General features: G+C 35.4%; 1 protein-coding gene across 4 annotated transcripts; it reads left to right on the plus strand.

The window, feature by feature from the left end:
- Positions 1 to 318: 318 nt before the first annotated feature.
- Positions 319 to 14,749, plus strand: LOC124301089 (embryonic polarity protein dorsal-like). Of its 4 annotated transcripts, XM_046755776.1 has the most exons (12): positions 327 to 643; positions 2,879 to 2,965; positions 3,510 to 3,775; positions 3,863 to 4,106; positions 4,265 to 4,408; positions 4,511 to 4,701; positions 4,830 to 4,968; positions 8,638 to 8,721; positions 11,152 to 11,323; positions 11,484 to 11,710; positions 12,343 to 12,527; positions 13,003 to 14,749. In XM_046755776.1, exons 2-12 carry the CDS (start codon positions 2,914 to 2,916, stop codon positions 13,162 to 13,164), a joined length of 1,866 nt encoding a protein of 621 aa, XP_046611732.1. In that variant the 5' UTR covers positions 327 to 643; positions 2,879 to 2,913; the 3' UTR covers positions 13,165 to 14,749. The 4 variants fall into 4 exon arrangements, 3 of the variants coding, with proteins under 3 accessions (XP_046611731.1, XP_046611732.1, XP_046611733.1); XM_046755777.1 differs by lacking the exon at positions 8,638 to 8,721; XR_006907396.1 differs by lacking the exons at positions 11,484 to 11,710; positions 12,343 to 12,527; positions 13,003 to 14,749 and having other exon boundaries at positions 319 to 643; positions 4,830 to 8,721; positions 11,152 to 11,216.
- Positions 14,750 to 14,967: the final 218 nt, after the last annotated feature.

The following is a 14,967-nucleotide window of genomic DNA, read 5'->3' on the forward strand; positions in this document are numbered from 1 at the left end:
ATCGTGAAAAAATGTTAGTCTACTTTAAACGTGTGATTGTGGTATATTTTTCCATTTAGATAACAGTTTTCAAGATCATTTTTAAGAATACACATCATAAAAATTCAGGAAACTGAGTAGCAAACTTGACGGGCAAATACTTTGATACGTATGACACGAAAGATGTATTATTTCATACAAAATAAACGAAAATTGCGTCGAACAGAAATTCGAACGTTTGAATGAAACGGCGCGAGTCGGCCATGCTTGTCACGAGGCGCGCAGTATATCGAAGCATAAGCTGCGCGAGGTTAGTATGGTCACGTGACACGTTTGAGCCAATGGTGAGAAGTTCGATTCGCTTCCCCGAAAAATGTTGTCATCTTTGCCAAAAATAATTTTCCTTCGCTATTTGTGACGAAGGGGGTTGGTGTCGAGTGCTCGAGCGTGAAAGTTTACCTCCGGATAAACTCGGTACGGTGTTAGTACCCTGAAATAAGGTGGCAATGTGATATCTGAGCAGCGTGCTCTGTCAAGTGATAATATTTTACACATAAAACCAGTTGTTCCCGGGTAAGGCCTTGACAGGAGTCAGTACGGAACAACTTTCCTCGTCGCGCACCATCTCCGTCGATCTCAGTACCATAACATGGGCCTCGAACAGGCGAGTATCACATTGTCCTACGATAGTTTAATTATAGCTGGGGAGACCTAGGCTCTCCAAAAATAATGATTCGATCAGCGTTGCGCCTCCCAAACTCCCGGAATCGCCCGGAATACAGTAACCAAGTCAGAACCACCTCGACAATCTTTTCACTATTCCAGAACTCCGTTTCTCATCCGTAAACAATTTATAGACCAAAACTGTTTCTCTTTTTTTTTTTAACTTAAAGGTTATTTTCGAACAGCTGTTCAATTACTAATTTCTCCCCATTGCAGTGTCATCCTTTACCTCGTTCCATTCCATCTCCAAGTCCTGCGACAACCTCCGCCACGCATTGTCTTAATCTCTCTACCTCGCTCTGTTTTTTCTTCTTGGTTTATCTCTGATGTGTGATAAACCATTCCTCTAGTTCACCTCAAGCTGCCGTACTCTTTCCTCATAGCCACGCTGCCAAGTTAGACACTCTTTCTAGATTTAGGCTAGTAGCATAGATTGGCTCGACTTGATATAAATCATAAAAACTCACTAGTGTAAAATTTTCATTGAAGTAGATCAAAGTAGCGCCATTTCATTCAGTTTTATTTCTCGTAGTAATACTACGTACAACATAGGCATTAGAATTTCTTTCACATACAATTTGACCGACACAAAAATATAGATTACTAGAAACGGTGCTGTTATTACCAGCATGAAGCGTGGCCTCGGTTCAAACCGGAATCGGTTCAATGAACCGAGAAATAAATATTTCCATTATAAATTTCGTAACTCTTATTATATATTTAGACTTCTTTTGTGGTTGGAGGATAAGATCCTCGATTCTGTTTATTATACTTAAACAATAATGGTAATAATCGATTTCCCTGTAAATCAAACTCGATCTGTTCCATCGCTCTTACAGCGTTATTTCCAGAGTTCAGGAAAGCAAACTATGATTACACACCTACATGAGATGTATTTTCTCTCGTTCTCATTCTTGCTTCTTCAATGAAATAACGATGGTGATCGGCATTTAAAATCATTTCGATCTCACAAAAATATAAAAAATACAGAAAATGGTAATTTCTGCATCAACAGCTGCTAAATTTTGAAACAGTATCTCACATTGCGTTCACGCTTTAACAGTTCAATACTTTCTCCACACATCGCCCATTTATAATTCAACGTCTTTTTGGCATAAACGCCTAGACGTCTGGGACATTCAGCACGAGACATATCCGTCACCTCTCGGATATCTTTGTAGAAAGTTTTGATAAATATTTCATTACTGTATCTTTATAAATGCCAAGTCCGTGAAGAATTGTTCTCTCTCAACACAGGTGACAAAAGAATTGCAGTGTAAGAAAATAAAAATAGATCGTATGGAAACACTGAATTTTTAAAGTGTTCAGTTAAGAAGAATTAATTCTTCGGCATTTTTTAAAACATTGCCTGGGTGATAAATAAAAATTCGAAAAAAGACTGATATATTTTGCGGAGTGTCTTGTCGAGGTGCCACTACTCTACCTTGAGTTTAAACGATACCACTTTGTACACACCATAAACTTAAAGATTTTTTCGTAAAGACGTGGCAAAACATTCAAATCGTTTCACAAGCAGCACTACACTTGTAGTATATGCGTACAATTATATGTAATAAGAGTATATAAGAGCGGTAAATAAGGAGTGGGGTTCGACCCCGGCGCTCAGTATTAGCAGTAAGACTAAAGCCTTTGAACTCTAAATATGTCTCTAGTTGTTCTTCCCTCGATACATCACACATTAGGGACTATACATAATTTTCTTTTCAAAATTTTGACGATTCTAAGCAATTTTTGAAGAACCTTTGAGAAATTATTGGTGACAAAAGATTAAAAACAATTTGTCCAATATTTTCTATTTTTTTAACACATCTGTATCTCTTGCGACATCTATTGAATGAAAAAATTTTCATCTACCACAATCGATGATAGAGTAATGAATTTATCAATGAAATTATAGAAATATTTGATAGCAAATTACTCGACGATCCTTACATAATTACCTGTGAAACGTGTTTAGTACAAAAATGTAATTTTCTAAGGAATATCGACATACAAAGTTAAAGGAACATCCGTAAAGTGACTGATCTGTCTTGCATGGAATGAACGACACGCATGAAAAATTTTACCTCCTACTTTAATCCGTGAATTTGCTTCCTCCAATCTGTAACCAAACATTTTTTGTTGCTAATGAAGACGCAATTTATTCTTGTTTCAGATGCCAATAAAACTGACTATCAACTAGCTAAAGGTATGGAACAGACCCATGGAGTTTCGGATGGAAATATAAACATAAGTGATGTCAGTGAGTATAGATATGCTGTTTTCTTTGAAGTTAAACCATATAAGAGTAAAAAAATCTGCTTAGCATTGAGAATATAAATTTCAAAGACAGTTGAAAAGTAATAATGAGATTTACATGCCAGGGAATACAATATAGGTTTATTAGGCAAACCGGACTATTCCTTACTACATAGTTTTGATATTACAGTGATATTACTACAGCTCAGTCTAGATCTACTCTCAGCTCCGTTGATGCTACACTGGCAAAGTTCAGTCTAAAAGCGAAGCATAATCAACTAGCTATATATTGATTATTTTTCAATAAAGAATAGGCAGCATGAAATACAGCTAGTGATCACAGAGTTGAATTTTACCGAAACATGTCCGAGGTCCATGTCCGCATTAAAATGACTATAACTGCTCGCTACAATTTTTATTGATAAAAGTTGTTATTTTACCAGAGAAATTCGTCTTTCAGCAAAAATATACTTGTTCTAAATCCATATATCCCATAGAACAACCAACGTAAACCATATTTATACCATTCTACTTCTCCGTGCACTCAGTTGAAGTCATTCAAACGGATCCTGGGTTTGTGGACTGTCAAGGAGAAGAACAGAGCACATTTATGATGTACTCTGGAGGTGGTGTGGAGAATGTGGGGATGGGCTCAGCCGGTTCAGGAGGCAACCGTAGGCAGCCCTACGTAAATATCATTGAACAACCAGCGAGCAAAGCGCTTCGTTTTCGATATGAATGCGAAGGCAGATCCGCTGGTAGTATACCAGGGGTGAATAGCACACCTGAAAACAAGACCTTTCCCAAAATTCAAGTAAGATTTCAGCTGCCATTTAATCATTGAAACAGCAATCTATCGCCATTGATGTACATCTCTAACATGACTGTTACATTAATGTAGGTAGAAGGTCATACGGGTCGTGCAATCGTCGTAGTATCCTGTGTTACTAAAGACCCACCATACAGGCCACATCCGCATAATTTGGTTGGTAAAGAATCATGCGACAAAGGTATTTGCACTCTGGAAATTCCTCCTGAAAGTATGACGGTGACATTTTCTAATCTTGGCATTCAATGTGTCAAAAAGAAGGACATTGAGGAGGCGTTAAAAGTGAGGGAAGAGATTCGTGTAGACCCCTTTCGGAGTAAGTTATATTATTTAAAGTAAATATTCCTAGTAAATCAAACATGATACACTTCAAAGAAATTTCCCACACCAGGAGACAGACATGTTTTTTGCTATATCAGATAGTTTTTATCTGAAGATACTAATCAAATAATGTTATGAATTTTATTATTGCAGCGGGGTTTTCGCACAGAACTCAGCCTACTGGCATTGATTTGAATGCAGTCAGGCTTTGTTTTCAAGTATTTTTGGAAAGTACGAAAAAGGGAAAATTTTCTGTCGCTCTACAGCCTGTCGTTTCAGATCCCATATATGACAAAAGTAAGAATTTTTTGTTATACTCACATGAAATTTTATGCATTATTAACTAAGATAATGAGAAGCGACAGTTAAATTACATTTGCAAATATTAAATTGTTACAGAGGCAATGTCAGATTTGGTGATCTGTAAATTGAGTGACTGCTGTTGCACAGTAGCAGGTGGCAAAGAAATTATTCTATTATGTGAAAAGGTTGCCAAAGAAGATATTAAAGTTAGGTTTTTCGAAGAGCGTGATGGACAAGTACTTTGGGAAGGTTTTGCTGACTTCCAACCTATGAACGTTCACAAACAGGTATCGTTAATCACCATGTTCCATATTTTTGCTTATTTTAGAAATCGGGTTTCAAATCTATTCAAGTGAATGAAATGAATTCTTTGCGTGTTAGAATTACATGGTGAGTCTTCATTTTATTGAAACAGGTAGCGATAACATTCAGAACTCCGCGATATCGAACTCTCGAAGTGGATCATCCTGTGAAAGTCTTCATCCAACTGCTCAGGCCTACAGACGGTGCGACGAGTGAACCACTTGCATTTGAATTCCTCCCTCTGGATTCAGGTAGGCCTGCATTCTGGTTATTGCGCAAGGCCTTTGCGAAGAAGAAGGCCGATTACAATACTTTTGACAAAATTTTAGCCACCGAGGCTGCACTGCTTTCAAACGCTAGCCCTAAAATATCACGAACAATCGATGAGTTCAACAACAATAATCTTGAGTTTGAAAAGTCGCACGATAAACTTGCCGCTCTGCGAGCTCTAAACGATCTTTACAAAGTCAAAAGTAATCAGGAATCGCGTAATAAAGCCGACTCCCTTAATTACGATGAAAAATCGGGTTGCCACTCCGTGACCAACTGTATTACCGATAGTAATAATGTAACTGAAACAAAATTTGCTACAGATACTGTACACAATAATAATTGTAACTCTGTACTGAATAGTGAGCGTGTAGTTAAAAATAACGAGCTAGATTTTGGCCAACTGAACAGATGTGACGAAATAGGGTTCGAAGCTTTGCAGAAAAACTCCGTAACTGGCAAAAATGCTGAAGTATCGGATGTAGCTAGTCTCTCCAAAGATGGCAAGTCCGACTGGTTCGATTACACAGAGGTTGGTAAGTGGGTGGACAAAACTCGAGAAGAAAAATTGAATGAGAATGTTAACGATAATGTAGGGAATGGAGAGGAAGGTAGTGAGTCCTTGAACGAGCTGCTTCTCTCTGCAGTGGCTGAAAGTGATCAAATCTATGCTGACAATCAGGTGAAGTTGTTGAACGATGCCCTTGAACAAAACCTTGGGGATCAGCCAATGGATATAGATGTTTACGATAATCAAACATATACCAGTCTTCAAATGGCAATGAAAAATCCGATTCAGTTACTAAATCCCCCGAGCGTTACCGTGGATCGAAAATATGAAGATGTTGCTTTACCTGCGCAAAGCCCTATCATATCTATATCCCCGCCACCTCTCGCCCCAAAGAGAGATGTGTCAAGAGACATGGACGAGAGACTTCCTCCGCTCCCACCCAAAAGAATTCGTAAAACTCCATCGATGCCTGTTTTACCTGTTGTCCCTACCTTGCCACGTCCCTCGTCAACCCATACTCTCAACGAATCCAGCTCCAGCCCTAAAGCACCTCATAAAAATTTACCCTCACCGCCTAGCACTCTGACAAAACAGTCCAAGCCTGGATTGTTTTCAAAACTTTTTGCCAAAAAGGCTAAAAAAGATAAGTCTGAAACCGTGACTACGGAAGCTACACCTGAAGCAGGCAGTCAATCAAATTTGATCATAGGCAGCAGCGCTTCCACTTTATACAAAGACAGCCTCAACAATTTATCTTCATCCAGTCTTCCACGACCAAGCATGACTAGCGTAACTAGTGTCAAATCACTTAGACTGGATGGTGACGAGTCCCCGCCTTACGGGATCGAGCTTACAGAAGCCGAACACTACGCTCTGTACACAACTATGGCTCCTCATGCCACTGCTTCTGAATTTGATGAAATGTCGTTTTATTACAGCCCTGTGGAGGGGGGAAAAATACTGTCAGACAAAATTGATTCCTAAAACATCATTTAGTACATTGTCGTAATTCGTTGAGCGATTGAGTTAGTTATGCATGGTCAAGAAGCAATTACACTACCCAATGTGTTTCCTGATTGTTGAGCATCTAAGAAATATTTAATAACTTCGATATACACGCTCTTACAAAGTCAGATTCGACGTCCATTTTTAGAGCCCATGGTGAGAAACAAAGCCAATAATCCTTCAAGAATTGACAAACATCATTCAATGTTTGGTGGATCCTAACAATGATTAATGGTTGCGTGGCTAATTTTACTCAAAAAGTGTGTGAATGCAGTGTATTATTTATTGTCACAGTCCAATATGCACTGCAATTGCATAATGTGCAATCTATTCTTATTCCCAAGTCATTTTCAGATATTACTATTACAGAGCAGATTAAACTGACTTTATGTATGAACGTTAATATAAGATACGTCATGTCAAATAAGTTTTTCAATTGCATTTTTCGTAGAAACTTTGATGATTCTTTCCATACTAAACATACCTTTAATGGTTCATTGGTCGTAAATCAAATGTTTGTCAACAATTATTATTGTTGCTAGGTGTTTTTACAAAAAATCCCTTAAATTAAATTGTGCAAAAATTAAATATGCAAAAATTAAATATGCAAAAATCAAGCAATAATTAGATTTTTGTCAGTAGTCAAATCCTAACTTATATGGGCCGATTTATCCATTTTTACATCGGAATTTGAGAGAAATTTGAGTACCGGAAAAATTTGGTGCTTCGCAAGTCGCTGCAAAATGTGATTATTTTAATAATATCTCGATTAGTATTAGAAATAATATATGCATTCATTGACTTTGCCCCATAAATGAGATTTCAGCTGGATTAGAAAACGATTAGAGTCTGATCAACCGAAATCGATAACTATCGACCGTTTTTAAATAAACAGTTCTGTTAGTTTACGCTTTTTTTTTTTTAGTTCTTTGCCAGTAGAATTCATTTTCTATTCTGCAATGATCTAGTCAATATATGGTACTATTAATTATTAGTCAACTGTCGTTGTGTTGGTAGAAATATAATGGTTCATCAGCACTTTCCTTTTATAATGCAAACGAATTGTAAAAATTCATTCTCTGTTTTTACTGTTCAAAATTGATTATTGATCACCCCCTAAAAGCAATGGAAACATTTTAAGGATTTCCTGCGAATTATGTATAAGTATACATACTGACTTCATTTAATATCTAGTACATACAGGAAATAGCGATTTATTACTGTTGACAAACAGTATGCAGCAACTGCAATGTTTAAGTTTAGGTTTAGATTTTTCAAACGAATTGAATATTGCTCCGCCTTCGGTTTCCTTGGTGCTATTTTTGCGTAAAATAATAAATAAATTTATAATATTCTGACAAAGCAGGTGTACAAAAATGTTTGGATTTATTCTGTCGGTATAAAGCAGATCGTTATTTGTACAACAAGAAAGTAAGCAAAATATTTGGACTGGGTGAGGATATTTTGGGATAAATTCCTTTGTTACCATGAGAAATATTTAACTGTCAAATATATATTGTTTTCTATTAATTCGCAGAGCGGAGAAACGTTATATTTGGTTGCTATCAGCAAACAAAATTTAAGTGATAGTTTATCTAAAATTATTTGTGCTAGCGCTGCAAACAATTTTAAACCACGTTATGGTTGTTTCATATTAACATCCTAATCTTGTTCTCTATTCAAATGACTTGTAGCACAGAATGAGAAGCAGTATTATTGATAAAAAGAGAAAGAGAAAAAAACCAGATGGAAAAACGTTTCAAAGTAAAAATTATTTTAGACATCTTCGATGCCCTACATCGGGTGAAAAGTGATATTTTTAAAAGTCTATTTGGAACAGAACAGGGTGCAAGGTGCTAGGTACTGAGTATTGTTGTAGGCCCCCAAAAACTGGAAATAAGCAACGTTACCTTTAAACTTTGAACTGTGTGGCCTTCTTTTATACCGAATATTATTATTAATATATCATGTGGCGTGCAATATTAAGTAATACATGACACTTCTGCGAGGCGGTAACAGCTTTCACATTGAAGAATAATATTGATTTGTTGGGAGATTTTTGATGCTTTTAATGCGAATCGAAGTGTCTTTTACACCTCAGAATAGTGTTTTCTAACGTGTGAATCATTTGTAGATACCACATTGAAACGAAAAAGAAAATATACTAACGAATCCAACGTCAATCTGTTGAGGCATTTTCAGGCAGAAGCCGAAAGACGTGAGTATAAGCAAATAATTAATCACTTTTTGCTATTGCCTGGGTGCCTTGAGCTAAATGGTGCTGGTATCATTCTAAGTGAAAGCCAAGTATACATACCGCAGTAAAAGAGTCACAGGATTCTGTATCTTTTGGCCTAAAACGTATATTTTTTCATTCAAAAGCAGTCAATTTTACCTTATCGCCAGAATACTTCAAATTTAATTCTGCGATATGTTGTATCTTGTAAAGAGCTGTCTATTTTTTCAGCTAATTGTTCAATCACACAGATCCTTTGCCTCTTATCAATGATTTCCTACTCCACTAAAGTTATTCTTTATCAATATTTTGTATACATTTAAAGTACGAGAGTGCCGGTGATATATCTCACAGTTTGTCAGTGAATATCACCGATTCAGAAGCAGTCTTGTGATGTGGTCATTTTTCACATTGACTTGATAGAAAGTCACAACTTTGAGGCCTGTATTCAACCTATGAACCATTTCTATTGCTAGGCAGCTTGTGAATATATTAATGAATTTCGTTGAGCAGAATGGATATCGAGCGATAGAAATCAGTGTCTGTTCAAGCTATACCGATTGCCATGAATTAATCTGTGTACGTGTAAATCTCCTTGATATAATATATGTAATATCAAATTGCTTGAAAGGTTTGAAAGAAGTGCTTTCGAAGTGAAAAAATATTACTCGTATCCAGTCTGCTTTCAAAGCTCAATAATTGCACTCTGTTTCTTGATTAAGAACTGTAATATAAATCCTACTTGTTTCTTTCTATATAGCGTACTATTAGGCAGCTTTGTATATGATACTATGAATAATGGTTTTTCAGACTATCTTTGGGAGTAAAAAATATTTCTAAATCACTAATAGTTTCAGACAATTTTTCTTCTACAATTTTCGTATATTATCATATACGTATATGTATAACAAATAACTAAATCGTCGAACAAATCCTACCCATTTTGCACTCTAAAAGTTTACGTGAACACATAAATGCTCTTCAGAATTGGTTACAAGAATCTCCCTTATTTTCATTCTACAGTTTCGATCTCTTCATTCAATGAAAACAATTTACTACTTCTTCTTCCACTACTACCTGTGCATAGGTATAAGAACTTCAACAATTCTGGTGAAACATTAATTTCTTTGGACTAATACTTCTGCTCTCTTCTATATCGTTATGAGGAATCTTCAATAACTTTAATCTGTTCAAGTAAGCTTTAATAGTCGGAAGAGGGGGACATATTAACAAATAAGATGTATTCATGTAGTCAATATAAAAATGTCACACATATTTTCTCATGGTGATCCTGTATTTTGTACTTTTTTAAGAATGCATTTTATATGAATATATTAATAGGTATTTGTATCTTTTCAACTTGAGAGCAACCGGCATCTACTTACTAAAGATTTCACAATAATTGCATAGTTAGTGTGCACGTCTATCCACACCGAAATAAAAATTTGAATATGAAAATTACATTTCTTGCAGTTCTTAACGATCCGAAAGATCGATAATACTTTCTCGTGGTTCATTGATAATCGTCGTGGTAGGTGACCGGTGTCTCGATATTTGAAAAGTTTTTAAATAACAATGTGCTTTGAAACTATATTAAATACGTTATGAATGAAATAATGTTGTGCAATATTTGTACGAAAAATTTTTACAAACGAAAGCTTTCTGACAAAACGAAAAGAAAAGCACAGAAAAATTGAAAAAAAAAAGTATATATTTATTATCTGTATCGAATAATTATAGAATATATTATTATTTGCTGAGCCAACGAAATCACTGTTTTGCACCTACACCCAGGTCACACGTTTCAGATCAAACACACTGCTCCTGTTAAATTAAAAACAATCAGGTACGACCTCAACATGATAAATATATTTCTAGCATTTGGTTTTTACGTCGTAACAAAATAGTTCCTTGTATTTTAATTCTTGTTTTTGGAGTTTGTGTGATTCGTCAAAACAAATATTTAGCATGTATCCCTGATTAGCAGTGACGAATTTAGTTACTCTCATTTTCTTTGCCGATTATTTATTGAAATGTTATTTGTCAGTGTTTTTATATCTGATAATGCTCTGAGTGTTTATGTGTGGTACTTTAGCATGCAAATATTATAACGCTTCACCTAACTATCACCCTAGCCTTCCAAACTATTCCGCTGTAATATTAGTACTAACAAATTCTGTATTCGATTATACTTATATATCCATTTTTCATTCCACATCGCATTACCCATCTCTTTTTAACGAAATCTAACTCATTGATCGCAGTTTTGATCAAATTTTGGATAAAATTTAATGAATAAGTTTTGCCACATTTTCAGTGCTTACAAAACGATGGCTTACGTAAGGCTTGCTCTTAATGCTGTTGTTCTAGGATTTCTATACTAATTCTGATAGTACTGCGGAATATTTACAGATGGTGCCGTACAGTACCAGGCTGTAGGCTGTGGTTTGAATAAAATAAAAATTGAACCAGCCGATCATGGTCTTTCACCATTTCCAGTAGAATCTGGGACTTCCAAACACCCATATCCCAAGGACGACAGAACACCTTTGCTACAACCTTCTACTTCAATGCTGACCTACAGGTGATCATTCCTTCACGATTTTTACCAATTTACTAGCATCGATTTGAGCTTGCATTCGTTGCTCGCTTGCTGAATGACTAGAAATTGTTTTGAGTTCTTGAGTGAGGTTCTGACATCAATATCCAAAATTACCCTATTTAATGCTTTAAGTATTCCACAGGCAACCCATATCACCAGGCCGCACTCCATCGCCGATGATTTACCCACAGACAACTGGAGCCACTGGCTACAACATTCAACTTCCGCATATTCACCAGCAGCTGCAACAACAGCCATATGGCGAACCACCTATGTTCCAGCAGTTGTACATGCATCACCCGCAGGATAAGTTAGACGAAATGAATACGGAACACCCTGGATCAAATTTTCCCCAGCCTGGTATTTCTGGTGAGCACACAAATTCAATTTTATGAATAATATCCTTGAGACGTTGTCTCATAATACAGTGACGATAATAGTAGACAATAGTCTTCTTAAATCCTGTATGAATTATAAAGAGAATAATCGGTTTTTACGATATTAACCTGGGCTCGTACGAATAGGGAAAACCTGGAAAACGAGACAAAGTCAAAAAATGTCGTACAAACATGGAAACGTCACGAAATTTCGTAAATGAGACTGGAATTTCATCAATTTAACAGAAATTAGCAGGATTTTATAGCTCGGCATGCACAGAGCTGTAATTATTATGTTAATTCTAAAAAAATATTATATTAATTCTTACCAACACTTTCTTTTTTATTTTATGAAAATTACAGCCTGTCGTCATTAAATAGATTTAAACAAATCATTTGTTGGACAATATTAGGAGTACTGTAATTTTTTTTAAATATATCGTTATTAAGCGATCATCAGCAGAAAACCCGTATGTTTCAGCTACAATGCCTGTAAAAGTCAGTAAAATTTCAGGTTCTAAAATGCATACCAATCCTTTTTATATACTGTATCAATACAGCAATTTTATAGTCTTAGTTTTGGATAATTCATGAAAATACTTAATCAAAGACTTAAACCGACAGGAATTCAAAATCCAGTGGAGAATATCAGAGAAGGAATGGAGGCGAGCAATATATCAAACATGGATAGCCAACAGTCTGCCCCTCCTGTATGGAGCGAGCTTCCTGACCTGGACAACCTTTTCTCTGTCAATTTAGCACAAAATCTATCAAGTAACCTTCCGCTACCTCATAACTGGGACTCTCAGGTAATTATTTACAAGGGTTTTACTCAGCAATGTATTACGTGTATCTTGTGTTCGGCATATTCTAAATCAGAACTTGATGAGAATTCACTTTCTTTTTTATCTTCTATATCGATTATACTTCTTTGAAGGCACGTTCATTAATACTAGAAGTTTTTATAAAAGGAATGCCTTTAATTAAAATAGTAATTGTTCATATTAAGATGCAAAATACATTTTTTAGTTATTGCATGCTATTAATTGGCACCCAGAAGCCGGGTGTATACTTTGAACTCGTAGCTTCTTCGCAAAGGGAGAGTGTAATGTCATGCGCATTCAATTGAAGCCCACTATCCGTGTACAGAATTTGAATAAAACGTACTAAACTCCGCAGTTATCCAAAATCCAGCCATAAAATCACTATCCTAAATAAGAGATTGGGAAATAATAAATTATTTCATAGTAATGATAACCAGTGACAATGTATCTAATTACAAAGGTCGCGAATGAACGGATGGTAGAAACTGAGACAGCCACCTATAACGATGGAAACGAAAACAGTGTGATGAACAGCTTTGAAAGGTTGACTACAGCTACGACAATGCAAGGCATCCGCCAGCTCAATGAAATATTCAATCCTACCAGAGATAATAACGGATAACCATGCAGGCATGTGAAATGCTAGTCAAACGCATAAATATACAATGTGTAACAGACTACATCACTCTGTGGAATTTCCAGGGTAGCTTTGCACCCTTCTCAAAACAAAGTGTATTCTTCGAAAGTGCGCGTGCTGTTACCATCTGATGCAGCATGATGAACATTTACATAAAAATGAATTATGTAAGATTAATTTTCATCGGATTCATGATTTAAACACATGGGTTGAACTAATCGGGTACTAAGTATTGTTGTTAACTCAATGATTTTTTGATATATTTCTTTAATCTTTTTTGAAGATTTATGAGACCTTTGCACAAAAGTGGAGCATAGGTGAAAATATGAAAATCCAATAATATAATAACTAGATACCATATAATTATTGTAGTACTAGGAGTTCCTGGAATCTTATCAATTTTCATGATTCTTGTCAGTCGATGCGCCGAAAAAACCCGAAAAATTGACAACAACTTATAGGCACGTGCAATAAAATGAGCGTCTCTAACGCCATCTTCACCTCATAAAGACTCAATTTTCATTTACATATATGAATCAACAAGATGAATGTTGATCTGAGAGTCAGTTGTCAAGTTTTATCGTCGTGCATGAACAGAGCTGATCACTGTATTTCTAATTGACGTCTTTGCAACGAGTGAATTAGTTTCTACCGACATTTGTTTTTTTTTTTTTTTATCGTTACAATTTTTTTTCATACACCATTCGTTGCATATGAATACATTTTTGTGATATTAATACTCTAATACGGAAAATGAACAAAAAAATATTAGCATAGACTTCCATCCGACATGTTTATAAGATCAGATCGATAAATAGTGCCACAAACTCTCCGGAAAAAAGTATCTTGTCGAATATCTTGTGTTTCATTATTTTCATTTTTGAACAGTCCAACAAATTTCGCACAATTTTCATACAATATATGTATTGTATGTTGCTTTTAACAAAATCGCTGTTCAAGTCTTGATGAAACTTTTTAAAACTTTTTTTTGTAGTAGCATGTACCTTAATCATATGTATATGCATTATACGTACGTATGCATAGGTATACGTACTAAGTCCCTGAAAAGACTACGACCCTAATTTAGTAGGCGATAGTAAAACTGACATTCAATTTTAATTTTACCGATAAATTTTAATTATACGAACAGACTACCCGTCAATTTCAAATTTACATTTTTTTCGCGATTTCAACGATGTATTTGGAAAGTACGCACGTGTGGTGTTGCGTATGTGTAAATGTTTGAATGAGATGAGACTCACTTATTGTTAGAGTGGGTGAGAAAGGATGAATTTATGTAAATAAATTTTTTTTCACTGTTAAAATTATACATAAATATATAAATTTATATTAAAACGTACACTATTATTATTATTATTATTATTGTTGTTGTTGTTGTTGTCATTGTAAAACAAACTTAAACCCCATACTTTCCCGACGATTCATAGAGAAAAATTTATGTTCTCTACCTATTGCAGGTTCCTTAGATCTTATTCTCCTGCTCAATAAACTGTATATTACCATGCCACTAGCAGCAAATATGCACTATCAATAAAATATTTACAAAATACAAAATCCGTTGGCCCTTTTGTTCCAGAGTCAGTACATTTGAGCCTCCAACTTACTGGAAATATCATTTAAATTTAGATGGGTAATTGTCGTTCCTATAAGTGCAGGAGGTTTTAGAGATGAAGCTGATCACTAATATGGGGTAGAAAAATTCATTTCGTTTATTGAATACCAATAGTTTCTAATGCAATATTGATGTGCGGAAAGTTTGCAAATGAC

Source organism: Neodiprion virginianus, chromosome 3 (genome assembly GCF_021901495.1).
Source record: "Neodiprion virginianus isolate iyNeoVirg1 chromosome 3, iyNeoVirg1.1, whole genome shotgun sequence".
Lineage (NCBI taxonomy): Eukaryota > Metazoa > Arthropoda > Insecta > Hymenoptera > Diprionidae > Neodiprion > Neodiprion virginianus.

Excerpts from the sequence above, each read along its gene's own strand:
- LOC124301089 (XM_046755775.1), top strand. The coding sequence starts at position 2,914 with ATGGAACAGACCCATGGAGTTTCGGATGGAAATATAAACATAAGTGAT. Across the intron at positions 2,966-3,509 it reads TATAAACATAAGTGATGTCA|TTGAAGTCATTCAAACGGAT; the intron begins GTGAGTATAGAT and ends CCGTGCACTCAG. Across the intron at positions 4,107-4,264 it reads TCGTGTAGACCCCTTTCGGA|CGGGGTTTTCGCACAGAACT; the intron begins GTAAGTTATATT and ends TTATTATTGCAG.